The sequence below is a fragment of the Phyllostomus discolor genome, chromosome 10, assembly GCF_004126475.2.
Source record: "Phyllostomus discolor isolate MPI-MPIP mPhyDis1 chromosome 10, mPhyDis1.pri.v3, whole genome shotgun sequence".
In the NCBI taxonomy this organism is placed as follows: domain Eukaryota; kingdom Metazoa; phylum Chordata; class Mammalia; order Chiroptera; family Phyllostomidae; genus Phyllostomus; species Phyllostomus discolor.
Window position 1 is genome coordinate 51,753,236 of NC_040912.2, and position 17,070 is coordinate 51,770,305.

Here is a 17,070-nt window from a genome sequence, read left to right on the forward strand (position 1 = left end):
GTCGTGTAAGTTCTTTATATATTTTGGAGATTAAACCCTTGTCTGAGGTATCATTGGCAAATATGTTTTCCCATACAGTTGGTTCTCTTTTTATTTTCATTCTGTTTTCTTTAGCTGTGCAGAGCTTTTGATTTTGATGAGTTCTCATTTGTTTATTCTTTCATGTCCCTTGCTCCAGGAGACATGTCAGTAAAAAAGTTTCTGCGTGAAATGTCTGAGAGTTTCCTACCTATGTTCTCCTCTAGCATTTTAATGGTGTCACATTTTATATTTAAGTCTTTTCTCCACCTTGAATTTATTTTTGTATAAGGTGTAAGTTGGTGCTCGAGTTTCATTTTTTTTGCATGTAGCTGTCCAGTTCTCCCAACACCATTTGTTTAAGAGGCTACTTTTACTCCATTTTATGTTGTTGCCTCCTTTGTCAAATATTAATTGACCATAGAGACTTGGGCTTATTTCTGGGCTCTCTGTTCTGTTCCATTGGTCCATGTGCCTGTTTTTATGCCAGTACCAAGCTGTTTTGATTACAGTGGCCTTGTAGTATAGTTTAGTGTCAGGTATTGGTATCCCTCCTACTTTACTCTTGTTTCTCAAAATTGCAGCAGCTATTCAGGGTCATTTATGACACCATATAAATTTTTAGAGTGTTTGTTCTATGTCTGTGAAATAAGCCATTGGTACTTTAATAGGTATTGCATTGAATATGTAAATTGCTTTGGGTAGTATGGACATTTTGATAATATTAATTCTTCCAGTCCATGAACATGGTACCTGTTTCCATTTATTGTGTCCTCCTTGATTTCTTTCCTCAATGTTATGTACTTTTCTGAATACAGGTCTTTTACCTCTTTGGTTAGGTTTATTCCTAGATATTTTATTTTTCTTTTTGCTATTTCAAATGGGATTTTTTTCTTGATTTCTGCTTCTACTGTTTCATTGTTCGTGTACAGAAATGCCTTTGATTTCTGGATATTGACTTTGCATCCTGCTGTTTTGCCAAATTCATTTATTAGGTCAAGCAGTTTTTTGGTGGAGTCTATAGGATTTTCTATGTACACTATCATGTCATCTGCAAACAGTGACAGTTTTGTTTCCTGCTTTCCAATTTAGATGCCTTTTATTTCTTTTTCTTGTCTGATCACTGTGGCTAAAACTTCCAGTACTATATTGAATAGAAGTGGTGAAAGTGGACAGCCTTGTCTTGTTCCTGATCTTAGTGGAAAAGATTTTAATTTTTGCCCATTGAGTATGATGTTGGCTGTAACGTTTCTCATATATTGCCTTTATTATGTTGAAGAATGCTCCCTCTATTCCCACTTTGCTGAGTGTTTTTATCATAAATGGGTGCTGTACCTTATCAAGTGCTTTTTCTGCATCTATTGATATGATCATGTGGTTTTTGTCTTTGTTTTTGTTTATGTGATGTATGACATTTACTGATTTGTGAATATTGTACCATCCTTGCATCCCTGGAATGAATCCCACTTGGTCATGGTGTATGATCTTTTTAATCTATTGTTGGATGTGGCTTGCCAGTATTTTGTTGAGGATTTTAGCATCAATGTTCACCAGTGATATTGGCCTAAAGTTTTCTTTCTTTGTTGTGTCTTTATCTGGTTTTGGAATTAGGATGATGTTGGCCTCATAGAAAGAGTTTGGGAGTCTCCCATCTTTTTGCATTTTTTGGAATAGTCTGTGAAGGATAGAGGTTAGCTCTTCCTTAAATACTTTGTAGAATTCTCCTGTGAAACCATCTGGTCCAGAGCTTCTGTGTGTTAGAAGTTTTTTGATTACTGTTTCAATTTCTTTTGCTGTTATTGGTTTGTTCAGGCTTCTGCTTCTTTTTCATTAAGTTTTGGAAGATTATATTTTTCTAGAAATTGGTCTATTTCACATAGGTTTTCAAATTTCTTGGCATACAGTTCTTCACAATAATTTCTTACAATCCTTTGTATTTCTGTGGTATCAGTTGTAATCTCTCCTCTTTCATTTCTGATTGTGTTTATTTGGGTCCTCTCTCTTTTTTTCTTGGTGAGTCTGCTTAAAGGCTTGTCAATTTTGTTTATCTTTTCAAAGAACTAGCTCCTGTATTCATTGATCCTTAGAATTGTGCTTTTAGTCTCTATGTCATTTAATTCTGCTCTGATCTTGGTTATTTCCTTCCTTCTGCTTGATTTGGGCTGTCTTTGTTGTTGTTCCTTGAGTTCTTGTAGATGTAGGGTTAGCTTGTTTGTTTGAAATGTTTCTAAGAATTTTCTTAATTATATGATAAGGGTCCAAGCAGGAACTGAGTTTGTTTTGTAGTCCTTTAGCTAATAGACCCTGACTCAGAATAGGCCCTCAGAGTTCTTTGTTATCTATTGTTTGATCCTTACTGCCTGACAATGATTGATGAGCTTTACCTGTATTCTTGTGCAAATGAACCCAATAAAAGCCTATTGAGGAAAAAGCTCTTGGCCCTTCTCCTTTGAGAGATGGGCCATCTTTCCTCCCCAAGCAGATCATGTCTTGTTAGACTTATTCTCATCTGTGATGGCTGGGTTGGGGGGGGGGCCTGCGGGGAGAACCCCCCCACAATATCATATACATTTGTTTGAATATGCTAATATAAATTATATTTTAAAACTCTTTTAAAAAAGCCTACAAAGGTGAATGCCACCCAGAGATTAATGATGATGAGTAGAGCTCATTTAACCCAATGGGTGAAAGTAATTTAAACATGTATCTCTTTTATGGAGTACTCAACACCATTCAATCAATAGAACATGATTGGAGGAAAAGCTGATATAAGGTCCTTTATCCTTCTAATGGAGATGTGGCCATTAGAGGTAGAATGAAAGGTTGCTTTGGTTACCCACCCAAGGTCTCTCTGGAGCTAACATTTCACTCAGTGGATTCTCCTTCTACACCACAGTAAGGAAAAGAATTACTCCATTGTTTTTAAATAGCATTCTCCATACTAGAACAATAAAATAGTTTAAAATATGCAGATTTGGGGAAAGAGATCCAATTTACTTATTCATTCAACAAAAATTTCCACTTTTTAAAAAATCAGCTAACATAGAAAAAATCCTGTGTTTGACACAATATATTACTTCTATGTTCAAATCCTAAGTTAATAATCAATCAAAAATACCAAGAGTGCCTCTATTTTCTGACTAGATTATTATAAATAATAAATACTTAAGGTTAATTTTTTTAGTGCAGTTAAATATAATCTCTATGAGTTTATGGAAGTTAAATTTTCTGAGCTTTACTTCTTTGCAAATTTAAAATAAGGCTAATATCATTTATCATATAGCTGTGTTGGGTGGTTACAAAGAGGGAATATGCCTAAAACACTTAGCATACAGACTAGCACATACTAAATGCTCATTAAAAAGTAATAGTGATAAGTTGTCATTACTCCATTGTGTAAATGAACTTTAATTTGTGAAAATACTCCCTACCAACAGTCATAGAGTTCAAAAGCAGTATAAGAGACAGTGGATAAAAGCAGGGCCTTAGGAGATACACAGACAAGAGTATATATGGATGTATACTCAGGGCCTGGAGGCCCTGTTGCTTATGAGGTATATGACTTTGGACAAGCTATTTAACTTCTCTGTACCTTGCTTTCCTTATGTATAAAATAAAAATTATAAAGCAACTACCTCATAGAGTTATCATTAAAATTATATGCCTTGTATATAGAATTTAAATACATTTTAATTTAAAAATCAGTGTCAGCTTCCAGTCAATATGGCAGAGTAAGTAAACATGGTGCTGGCCTCCTCCCATGACCACATCAAAATTACAACTAAACTATAAGAACAACCATCATTCAGAATTGCCTGAAATCTAGCTAACCAGAAATCATATACCTAAGGATATACAGAAGAAGAAACCACATCAAGACTGATAAGAGGAAGGGAGACATGAAATAAGCTGGTCCCATACAGTATGTAGCAATTAAAAATTGGGGAAAATATCTAGGCTGCTGGGGTACCCCCTGAAGAACAAGATGTCCCAGGCCCAAATTAGGACCCATAGCCCACGGCTCTAATTCCAGGAAGATAAAGTTCCCCATAACTCCTGGCTGTGAAAACCAGCAAGGATTGTGGCTCAGTAAGAAAAAGGATTTTGGAGTCCCAGTCTATCCTCTTAAAAGGCCCACACAAATTTACTTGGACTAACTCATTCTGAGCTCCATAGTTGAGGCAAGTGTTCAAAAGGCTCCAGAGACACGTGGGGAGGAATGGAATTGTCTGGCTTTGGGGTGAAAGGTGGAGGGGCAGCTTTCTCCCAGACAGAAGTGCTGGCAGTGGCCATTGTTCCTTTGCTGAGTACACCCCATGCATGTGCAGTTTGGTGCCATATCCAAGTCTCCATCAACCTGACTGACACTGTTCACCCTGCCCTGGTGATTCCCTGAGACCCCACCCTACCCAACTAGCAGGCCCACCCAAGCTACTTCCTGTAGCTTTTCCATACAAACACCCTGTCCAAGCTCATGTTGCAGACTTTCCTAAATTATCTCAATTTGCAAACCCCAAACAAGCAGTGTCTAGCCTTGGCATGCCCCAAATTTCTTGCTAAGAGGCCCCAGGCCCATACTAGCCATGGCTGGACTAAGTGTGCAGCTTGGCCACTCTTAGGTACCAGGAAAAGTAGCAAGCTGTAGATCACTCTGTAGCAAATGACAGGTGGTCCTAGACAGGGAACAAGCAGCCTGCACCTCTGAGAGGCCCCAGAGTCAGCATACCTGGTGGCCAACTATAAACATGCTAGAGTACAACCCAACCACTGCCATGAAAGACACACACAAGCTGCAGGCACCAGAGCTGAAGAACCAAGTTTTGCTTTGTGGGTTGGGCCCCTGAACAGCAGTTACTCCACTGTAGTTGCAGCTGGTCGTAGTAGACAATAGGCCTGGAAGTCATTGACATGTCGAGAGCGATAAAGGTTCAAATATAACAGGTCAGTGCACATGCGGGAGCATCTGGCTTGAGTGAATGGGAAGGCTGAACCTACAGGACACCTACTACATAAGGCCACTCTACCAAGACTGGGAGACATAGCAGATCTACTTAATACATAGAAACAAACATAGAGAGGCAGCCAAACTGGAAAGACAAAGAAATAGTTACTAAATAAAGGAACAGAAGAAATCTTCAGAAAAAAGAATTAAATTAAATGGAGACAAACTACCAGATAGAGTTCCAAACACTGAAATTTAAAATATTGACTATATTGTACTCAAAGAACTTAGAACTCCAAGAGCATAATAAAGGTCACAGCGCTCTGGCTAGGTGGCTCAGTTGGCTGGAGTGTCATCCTGTACACCAAAAGGTTGTGGGTTCAACTCACAGTCAGGACACATACCTAGGTTGCAGGTTTGATCCCTGGTCAGGAAGTATACAGGAAGCAAGAGATTGACGCTTTCTCATATCAATGTTTATCAAATTAATGTTCCTCTCTCCACACCTCATTCTCTCAAATCAATAAACATATCCTTGGGTGAAGATTAAAAATGTAACAGTAAAGAGGTTATAGAAATCATAAAAAAGAACCAGTCAGAAATGGAGAATATAATAACAGAAACAAACAATACACTAGAAGGAATCAACAGTAGAGTAGATGAAGAAGAGGATCAAATCAGCAATTTGGAAGACAAAGAAACAGAAAATACCCAATTAAAGCAGCAAAAATGAAAAAGAATTAAAAAAATGAGGACAGTTTAAGGGACCTCTAGGACAAGATCAAGTGTAACAACATCCGTGTCATAGGGGTACCAGAAAAAAAGAGAAAGAAATTAGAAATCTATCTGAAGAAATAATATCTGAAAACTTCCCTCACTTGAAGGAAATAGATATAAAGTCCAGAAAATGCAGAGAGTTCCAAAAAAGTTGAATCCAAAAAGGCCCACACCAAGACACAACATAAAATACCAAAGGTAAAAGACAAAAAGAGAATCATAAAATCAGGAAGAGAAGAACAGTTAGTCACCTACAAGGGAGCCATCATTAGACTGCTTTCTCAACATGAACTTTAAGGGCCATAAGGGATTGGCACAAAAATATTCAAAGTGATGAAAAACAAGGACCTACAGCCAAGGTTACTCTACCCAGTAAAGCTATAATTTAGCATCAAAAGACAGATAAAGAGCTTCCCAGATAAGAAAAAAAGATAAAGGAGTTCATCGCCACTAAATGAGTATTACAAGAATGTTAAAGGGTCTCCTTGAAGAAGAATAAAGAGGAAGAAGAAAAGGAGGAGGTGGAAGAGAAGGAGAATCAAAAATATGAATAATAAAATGGCAATAAGTTCATATATGTCAATAATTATTTTAAATGTAAATGGATTAAATGCTCCAATCAAAAGACATAGAGTGGCTAAATTAGTAAGAAAACAAGACCCTTACATATCATGTCTACAAGAGACTCACTTTAGATGGAAAGACACCTATAATCTTAAAGTAAAGGGATGGAAAAGTGTATTTCATGAAAATGGATATAAAACAAAACAAAAAACAATGCTTACACCAGACAAAACAGACTTTAAAACAAAAGCTACCAAAGACAAAGAAGAATCCAGCATTTCCATTTCTGGGTATTTACTCAATGAAACACAGAACACTAAATTAAAAAGATATATGAAATATATAATTTATACACACATGTGTTCATTGCAGCATTATTTACAATAGCCAAGATATAGAAGGAAGTTAACTGCCCATCAGTGGATGAATGGATATAGAAGTGGTGCATTTATACAATAGAATGTCTTCCATAAAAAAGAATGAAATGTTGCCATCTGCAACAACATGGATCAACCTAGAGAGTATTGTGCTGAGTGAAATAAGTCAGACAGAGAAAGAAAAATGCTATATGATTGCACTTATATGTAGAATCTACAAACAATAATGATCAGAATAGAAACAGACTCATAGATCCAGAGAACATTCTTGACAATTGCTATATGGGAGGAGGGGTTGAAGGAAATGGGTAAAACAAGTAAAGAAATTAAGAAGTACAGATTGGTAGTTACAAAACAGTCAAAGGGATGTAAAGTATAGCATAGGGAATGTAGTCATTAATATTGTAATAACTATGTATGGTGTCAGATGAGTACAATATTTACCTGGGTAATCACTTTGTCAGTTATATAAATGTCTAACCACTGGATTGTATAACTGAAACTAATATAATAATGTATGTCAACTGTATTAAAAAGTAAAACATTAGTTAAAAACTAATTTCATTAATTTTTATTGTGACTTTTTATTATTAAGATTTTCATTATTTTATTATTTATTGCCTTTTTGTAATAAATTTCACACATTCACGTTGAAACTCTTAGGATAAATTTTAGAAATGGAAGTGCTGTGTCAAAAAGCATGCCAAACAATGCATTTAAAGGTTTTTAACAAATTGCTCTCCTGGAAAGCTATCCTACCATCAGTGTGTGAAAGGGGTTTACAGTTGTTTCTTAAATTTTAATGTCTTTAAAAATTTGGAAGAAAAATGACATCATCTTCCTTTTGGTTTTATTTAGTATTCTTTGATTACTCATGAGGAAAAGCATTTTTCAAATTTGTTACCCATCTATAGTTCCTCTTGGCTAATTTCTTTTAATATGACTATTCATTATCTTTCAAACAACAGATCTTCATTTAGTTTATTTACTGAGTTCTTCATATTTTGATTCACTTTCACTAAGTATGTTATCTAAATAATTTTTAAATATACATATATTTATTTTATATATTTGTGAGATCAACACTCCCAATCTTTACTTTTATGTTTTCTGTCTTTGGGTTACCCTAGTAAAGACCTTGTCACCCAAAACTAGAGACTAAGTGTATTGTATTTATCTTAACATTCTAGTATACCTATAGTATACACATATTTAAATTTTTATTATATCTGAAATCAAGGAGAAGGGAGTAGAGTGTGAGGTTGGGAATCTCACTTTTCTTCCAAGTGTTTGGTCAGTTTATGGACAGTTTATCCAAGATACCTTGTTAGAGGATCCATTCTCTCCCCACTAATCTCAAAATCTACCTTGTGACCCATCACACCCATGGGTACACTCAAGTCTGATTCTGTGCTGGGAACTGGATGATGTACAGCAGGTAGAGACAGAACTCTCCTCCCTAATGCTCTCTCCTCTTTTCACCACCGGCCTCATTGCTTTGCCTTTTATGACTGTGACAGAAACCAATGTCAGGGCCTCTCTTTTCCCACACAGCGGCAGGGCTGCATGTGTGGCTGGTCCCTACAAATCACAGACAGTCCAGGGCCATGATTCCAGGGCTGTGATAATTCTCCACACCTGTCTCTGCCACTATTCTTACCCCTTCCAGCTAGAGGGTTTAAGTGAGAGTCTGGGAGTGTTCTCTAGGGACATACTCTCCCTCAGGAGGTAAACCAGCTGCAGCTTTTCTTCAAGTCTCAAGCTTGCTCTAACAACTCTTCCTAGAAAACACTAGCATGGGGGAGGCACTTATTCCTAATTTCTATAGGAGACCATTCTGCATGGCATGGGCCCAGCTCCCAGTGGAAAGCAAGGTCTGATGCACAGAACCCACACCCACGCATAGGTTCTCCCATGGGGAATCAGGCCTGCAATGTACCTACATGGCTTTGAGACTTGCTTTTGCTAAAACTCCCTCACCCTGAACTGAGGCAGCAAGTGCTTACTGTAACTTCCTAAAATCCATGCTAAAACTCCCCAGTATGGACTGTAACCAGTTCAACCACTTTACCCTTTGCATTTGCAAATGTCCTTCTTCTGTGATGTGATTAATGGCATCATCTCCTTTGTTTTCTGTAAAAGGTAACCACCTAAAGCCAACCTGTACAGAGTAAATGAGGACCTTCTTGTAATGTGCCCAGAAAGACAATAAAAGCTCATCAAACCAAGGACTGAGGCTTTTGGCTCTTCTTGAGAGCGAAGCCACCCTCCCTTTTTCTCCACAGGACTGGGTAGTCTGTGTGAATGTCTCTCCCCCATCCACAGTGTGGCAGACCCCACGAGCTGGGGTCTGCATCAAGTATCCAGCACCAAGGCAGACATATTTTTTCCCTTGTATATTCTGATTATCACTTCAATGGGAATTTGGGAGTGGGTAGACTGAAACACCTCTCATCAAGTACCATCTTTTCAGAAAGCCAAATAGCTCTGTATAATTAACACTCAACCCTGTCACTCATGAATTCCAAGAACAACCTGTACTTGGTAACATGCTATAAACAACTCACACATATTACCTTTGATAGCTGCTAAATATCCTCGGAGTTCTCGCTGAAGTCTGGTACCCTCTGCCTGAAAAACACACAAAGAGATGTTGAGCATCTTGTCTATATTTTTCATGTGAACATATACAAAGCAGTGAGTCTCAGAATTATTACTGCCAGAGGCTCATTCTTGAAATAACAGAAATATGCAAACACAGACTAAACAAGGTGCCTGTCAGTCTAAATATTTACAGAGATTTTATTCAGCTTAGCAGGAAAGGACAAGACAAGTAAAATTTTGCTAAGAAGGGAAACTGTGGCCCATCATACAGGCTCATGTATATTCAAAAGCTAGCAAGTCTCTAAATTTTGACACATGGGTTACGATGGTAGGGAATTGATCACCACCATCCAATATGGTAGCCACTAGCCACAGGTGACTATTCAGTGTTTGCAACATAACCAGTCTAAATAAATATGTACTTGAAGTGCAAAATACAACCTGATTTCAAAGACTTTGTACAAAAAATTTCATTAATGTGGCTTACATCAATTGCATGTTACAATGATAATATTTTGGATACATTGAGTTAAATAATTGTATCACTGAAATTAATTTCACCTGTTACTTTTCACTTTTTTCAATGTGGACACTAGAAAAATTTAAGTTACATATGTGGTTTGAATTATATTTCTATTGGACATTATCAAAATGGAGATAAAAATGTAAACTTTGACATATGAACCCTACTTTTGGTTTGGATTACCCTTTGAGACTCTGATGCTCTGAGACTAGGATTAGATTGCAAGTAGTTTAACCTGGAGTTAACTCAGGAAGTGCCAGTAGGGACATGGAGAAATGAGGCAGGGAAGGAAAGAGAGCCATCACATGGTATATTACCAAGTTAAAACAGTGGGCAACTGACCTTAGTTCCACTGGAGAACTCTAGGAGATAGTGTCTAACCCTATAGATATGCTAACTGGGAGGCAAGGAAGCTGGGACTCATCAACTCCTGACAGGTTTGGTTGAGGCTGCTCCTGGGGGTCATTAATTTCTCCAGTATGACCTCTCAGGAGCAGAGAGGTCTCCAGTAACCAGCAATAAAAACACTCAGGCAGAGTCACTCTTGCTGGCAGTCACAACTAAGTCTAGTGGGCTCAGAAAAGGAAGTACTAGTTGCATATGGCTGGGCATCCACAGTATGTGCTTTGACACTGTACCTAAAAATATGAAAATATATGTACTTTTAATTGCATATTTATTTAACAAAATTGCAGAGAGCTAGCAAACTGAATGACTTCACCTCCATAATTAATAATATAGCATCTATATTATTACTCTAACTTGACAGTTAATATAGTTGATAATATAGCAACTATAATAGTCATATATAAGTCAACAACCATTTGTTAGTATTTACCAAAAAGGGGTGGGGGTGAAGGGAAAAATGCCTACTTGCTTAGTGAATTACAATTTAGGAGGGGGACTAAGCTATCTAAATAGAAAATTGCAAAGTAGATTACATTTAGCTCTGCGATGGCCATGTAAAGTTTTTGGAGTACAAAGTAGATACCCATCACATTTAAAGAGAGAGATTAATATAAAGAAACTCTGAGAAAAAGTGTTTAAGATTGTGCTAAACCTTAGAAGCAATTCTATGAAACTATTTTCCTATATGGTATAGTATACAATATAGTGACATTATTTTTATGAAATATATGTAGAAGTCAGGTAAGGTTTTCTTTATCTGCACTAAGCTCAAGCTATTTTTGTCAGCTCTATAAACTCAGGCACTACTAGATAAAACTAAGGGTTAATTTATTTGCTGGCACATAATTCATTTGTTGGCACATAATGAAATAAGAATACTAAGAAGATATTTTTAGATATAAGAGTGGAAGAAAGTTCACATTATACTTTCTTCCACTCTTATATAGATGAGTGCAATTTAAGTAGGTAAATGGAGCCAATTTAAATAACTTTCTTCCTTTCTAAATATTAAAATTCTTAATTTTCCCCATGAGTGTTATAAATCATTTGGTAAAAACCATATTAAATTTCACCTAAATTATGCCTGAATCAAAAAGGTAAAGCACTCATGAGAGAAGCTTTCACCTAGAATATCCCATAGAGTAGTTCTGCACAAAATCTATTGCACAATAAAGTTTTCCTAACATCATTATTCTGTGTGAATCACAAGATGTTTTAAGTTTGAAATATGTTCACTTTTTTTTGCTTTTTGTTATATTTTATTGTATTTTTTCCATAACCATTCAGTTCTTTTATAGCCCTGCTCCCATTTCACTGAAGTTTGTTCCAAATTCCTCTGAAAATTATCACTTTGGTAATGCAGCCTTGAACGTTGTGTGTGTGTACACAGAAAGAGATGAAAAATTTTACATCCTTGAGACTACATGCATGTATTTTCCCTTCTTACAAGGTAAGATAAAATTATTATTCTGATTCCTGGTCAAACTCTTCTCAGGGCCTAGAGTAACACAAGAGCAAGTGCGTATACTATAATTAAGTTGTCTGATTCCTACCCCACTCATTCTCCTCTTTGGACAAGATCAAAGAAGAATTTGCCACATACAAAATTCTTCACCCTAGTGAATAGTATAATAATGTTGCTATGGTATAAGAAGGTATTTATTTATTTTCGACTGAATCATTTATCAGTGTCAGGAACTGCTGTTTCTCCAGCCCAGATGGTCCCACAGGCCCCACTTTCTTCCCATACAGCCAAGGGAGTAGGCCTGCTTTTCCTTCCTCAATAAAACTACTCCCACCCACTCCCTCCCTTGGGTGTCACATTCTTGCAGGACTGAGGAAAAGGAAGCAATCTTCCCAGTTCCCTGCTTCACAGCTATTCTGGAAAACAAGGCAGAGTCATTTTGGGTTTCATCATGGAGATAGGAAAAATGAACAGCCATGTAAAAAGGTATACATGATTTTAAAACCTTATGAAGATCTGCAAATCACTACCTGTATTCAAAAAATCCCTTTATTCCCTTGCTGAGTAGTACCTCAAGGCTGTTGTTTTCTTCCCTTATTCCTGAGGACTGCTCATGATATCCCCCTAAGGATCAGAGTGAAGATTAAAATCTAACTAGTCAGAGAAAGAATGCAGAAGGCATGTCATCATGGGAAGGATTCAAATATCTCTGTTATTAAATACAAACAAATCACATTACATTCCTAAGTAAATATGTTTCCAAATTATTTTATACCAGATTGGTCCTCAGTAGCACCAATTCCTTTTATTATTATTAGTAGTAGTAGTAGTAGTAGTAGTAGTAGCAGCAGCAGCAGTAGTAGTGGTGGTGGTGGTAGTGGTGGTGGTCATAGTAGTAGTAGTAGTAGTAGTAGTAGTAGTAGTAGTAGTAGTAGTAGATCTTGGGATCATGGAGGGGTGGGGAAAAGTGGGTGGGTTCCCACACTTGCTGAGGTCCAGGACAGTTCTCATTTGTAAGCCTCTCTTGAGAATCTGGGACAGCACCCAGATACATGTGTGGCTAATTTTTTAAAGATTTAATGTATATAGTGTCAAAGGACCAGCTATAAACGTGATCTCATCAAAGTTTCCCATTACACTCAGGTAAGAGCATACAAGAGTAGAATTACAGACAGATTTCCTCCAAGGGGATCCGATTTCCTGATAAGAAGAGCTGCAGTAGATCTGACACACAAAAGAGCTATGGCAAAATAAAGATAAAAAATTAAAAAAAGAGCTATGACAAACCTCCTCTAGTATTTGAAGCAAATACAGGCCTGTTTTAATATGTAATAAATAATACATGGATATTGATGAACCAAGCTGTTTACTGTTTAGGTACACTAAATTTGGAGGTATTAAAATATACTAATATTAATAAATACTTTATGCCTAGGACTTTAGGGGCTAATATAGAAGGTATCATATAACCTTGTTAGATCAGTTACTTCTGCCCAGAAGACATATGCCATAGTTGAGGCATTAATTTGAATGAACTGTAGATACCATATATAAAATGAATTAATAATTTCTTCCCCTAGCTGGTGTGGCTCAGTGGATTGAGTTCCAGCCTGCAAATCAAAGTGTCACAGGTTTGACTCCCAATCTAGGGTACATGTCTTGGTTGTGGATCAGGTCCCTGTTGGAGGGTGCGTGAAAAGTAACCACACATTGATGTTTCTCTTCCTTTCTTTCTCCCTCTTTTCCCCTCTCTTAATAAATGAATAAATAAATAAATAATCAAGCTTTAAAAACTGAATTAATAATTTCTAAAAAATTAAACTCAAGGCAGCAACTGCTGCAAATTCAGGGCACCATACTCACATAATACCACATCCATGACATTTCTGGGCAGGGGCAGAAACCAAACCTGTGTTGTAAAACCAAATCCAGTGGATTTTATTTGTAAGATTACACAGTTCTAGCAAATTATTTTAAGACATTAAGTATTTAATACTTATTGAACAAGCAATAGGTTGTTGAAGTGACTTGATTAAATATGGTAAATGTAATTATTTATATTTATAGCTAATTTTTGTTATAAAAATATAGACAGAAAAAACATATACCATACAGCCTATTTTTTCATTAACTTGCCTCTCTAACTCAGAAACTAACTGAGAGTTGACATTTATAGAGGGGCTCTGGTAATAGAAAGCCAACAGTACTTGTAGATTTACAGATACATATATTTTACAGATATATTATTATTGATAATGTAATTTTCTTCTAAGCTTTAAAAATAAGAAACCAGTGTATAAATGTATCATAGTTTTATCAAATAGATGAGATTTAATACAGTGATACTCAGTACCTTGATTAACAGTTGACCAATAAGGCATAATATCAGAACCCACTTATGATCAAAGACAATGTGAGGCTGCTGAACACTACAGGCATTCTTGGTTTGGTAAGAAGTAGAGTCCTCCCTGTAACAGGTTCAGGTGCCATTAAATTGGCAAACAAAAGTTTTCAAAGGTAAAAGCAGCAGGGTCTCTAAAATTTCCATTTTTGTTTTGCTTTGAGCTCTTTGTAGTAACAGGTATTGTCATTAGGAACCCAGAACTGGTTTCATAGAAAATTTCTCCATTTTTTAAATTTTATTTTGGCAGATATTAGATAAAAAAATGTAAGACAGGAAATCAGGGTAGATTTCAAAATCCTATTCCTGGGCTGATGGCAGTAGGGGCTGGTGCATGGAAGGAAGTAATTATCAAAGAGACCATAGTGTCCACAATTTTACCCAAGATTCATAACCCAATTTCCAATTATCCCTGCATCATGAATGCAAAGAATACGTACAATATGAAAACCAAATCAAATATACTTTCTACCTTTCAACAAAACAAAATTAGAAAGCTTGTAGTAATTACATGTACAATTTTTTCCATATATTTCCCTTAAGCCAACTAAACTGAGTTTATACAGATCTCTATTCTAATCTTTCAGAGAAGCTAACCCACTCTGTGCAAAGGGATAGAACTGCCTAGTTAGAATCATTAAACTCACCACATCATGCAGGCTGCACACAACTTGAAGATGTGCTTTATTTTCTTTAGGCAACTAAATTTGTGACCCTTGAAAAACCATTCCAGTTTTTTTTTTCCTTTTGTGTATATATGAAGAGACTTGACTTATAAGGTACATTAGGGACATTATACGAAATCTTTTAAACTTTTGCCTAAATACCTAGAGTACAGTATTGACTATAGTGAGATAGGGACTGACCCAGAAATTAAAAGAAACCGCACAGGCATCCCACTCAGACAATATTTCTTTATGAGGCTTGTTGTTCAGTGTCCCCTTCCGTGGGCATAGATGCCAGATCTATCTGTAATGTTCTTTCATGTCCAAATTAGACAGGATGTAAAAGTCTTAGAAAAACAACTATGACATCAAGCTTCAGAGATGCATTGTTGAAAGGAAGAAGTGTTTAGCCTCTCATTACCCCAGTCATAATATAATATCCAGAAGGTCTCTGAAACTGCTGTTTGTGATGTATGTATTAGTTTGTTAGGGCTGCTATAACAAAATGCCAGAGAATCAGTGGCTGAAAAAAGAAGAATTTATTTCCTCATAGCTCTGGAGGTTAGAATCCAAGATCAAAGTATTGGTAGGTTTGGATTTGCCTGAGGCCTCTCTCCTTGGCTTGGAGACAGCCTCTTTCTCACTGTTTTTCACATGGGCTTTTTTCTGTTTGTGGTCATCCCCCATCTCTCCTACTTCTTATGAGGACACCAACCATATTGAATTATAAACCATCCATATGGCCTCATTTGATCTTAATTACCCCTTTACTGGACCTATTTCCAAATACAGTCACATTCTGAGGTATACTACTAAGGTGTACTGGAGGTTAGTTAGAACTTCAATATATTGGGTAAGGAGGGACAGAATTCTGTCCTAATACTGTCCTTGAGGCAAGCCTTTAATATGGAAATATAATAACAAAGTATAACACTAAGTCGTCCCTTTGTTCAGGACACTGTCCTAAGTGTCACAGATCTATTAACCCATAATTTTCACAATAGTTCTATGACACTGGCATATTCTTACAAATGGGAAAATGTTGGGAACTGCCCTGCCTGGTTTCAAAAGCTGTAACCCCCGCAAGGCTAAGGCTGAGGGGAGCGACTTTGGGACCATAAGCCACTAAGGAGACAAAGCTTATCTCCCTGGCAGGGGCACTGCCTCTGACAATTTTACTTCACCCTGCCTGGCCCCAACACTTGGTCAGTTAGCCAATGACGGGTAAGACTCCCCAAAGAGTGGAATCATCTAAGACAGGCACGATCATGTGGGAGGCCCCCAGGGAAGGACTTGGGCGGGGGGGCTACAACAAAAGGGGGTGATGGACCCTCGCCCCTCGGCTTTGACAAAGCCTGAGTCCTCATCATGTCTGTGAAAAGTCTCCTAATCTCTTGGCTGCCTTACTTCCCCTGCCTGACTTAAGCCTGAAACAGTGACAGAAGGTGGTGCAGACCTGTGCTAGAAAGAGCGGGTTCCCTGGGCAATCAGGCCTAAGAAAGCATATGTAAAATCCTGTGAAACCTGCTTTGTTTAGAATGCTCTCAATTAAATGATAAGGGTTGAAGGAAGAAGTGAGTTTGCTCCTCAAAGTTTTATTGCTCTTTAGCTATCAGACCCTGAGTCAGAATAGGCCCTCAGAGTTCTTTGTTATCTATTGTTTGATCCTTACTGCCTGACAATGATTGATGAGCTTTACCTGTATTCCTGTGCAAATGAACCTAATGAAAGCCCACTGAGAAAAAGGCTCTTGGCCCTTCTCCTTTGAGAGACTGGCCACCTTTCCTCCCCAAGCAGATCATGTCTTGGTAGACTTATTCTCATCTGTGGCAGCCGGGGCAGGGGGGGCCCTGAGGGTGCAGCCCCCCCACAGGAAAACTGAGGCACAGAAGCTAAGAAATTTGCCCAAAGGTCATGCATCTAGTAGATGGCAAGTAAGTCCTAGAGCCAGGGTATTCTGGGTTATTTAAACCCCATAATCTGCATCAAGAGGCCACATGCTTCACCACTGTCCCCTCTGCTCCCAAAAGCAGGGGTGCCAGCTGCTGATGCACAGGGCTGCCCAAGCGGAACCAACTGTTGATGAGTGAGAATAATTTAACTAGAGCCATCATTCTCTATGCTCGCATGATGCAATTCTAATCCATAAGTAAAAATACCAGTTGTTCACTTGTTTAACTCAAAAACTCATGATTCCCGAGTATATTACACATGATTGATATAGCACAGTGGTTAAGTTGGTGAGTTCTAGGACTGCACTGCCTGGCTTTAAAATCTGAGCTCTCCTACCTCTAAGTATGTGACTTAACCTTTCTAGGCCTCTGGT

The 17,070-nt window shown here is 37.5% G+C and overlaps 1 protein-coding gene across 1 annotated transcript in view; it reads right to left on the reverse strand.

The window, feature by feature from the left end:
- The window catches only part of AMPH (amphiphysin), a 286,397-nt gene that overhangs the window by 120,982 nt on the left and 148,345 nt on the right, over window positions 1-17,070 (reverse strand). The window contains 1 exon segment of the mRNA XM_036010809.1: window positions 9,255-9,309. Within this exon segment, the coding sequence (XP_035866702.1) occupies window positions 9,255-9,309 (55 nt within the window).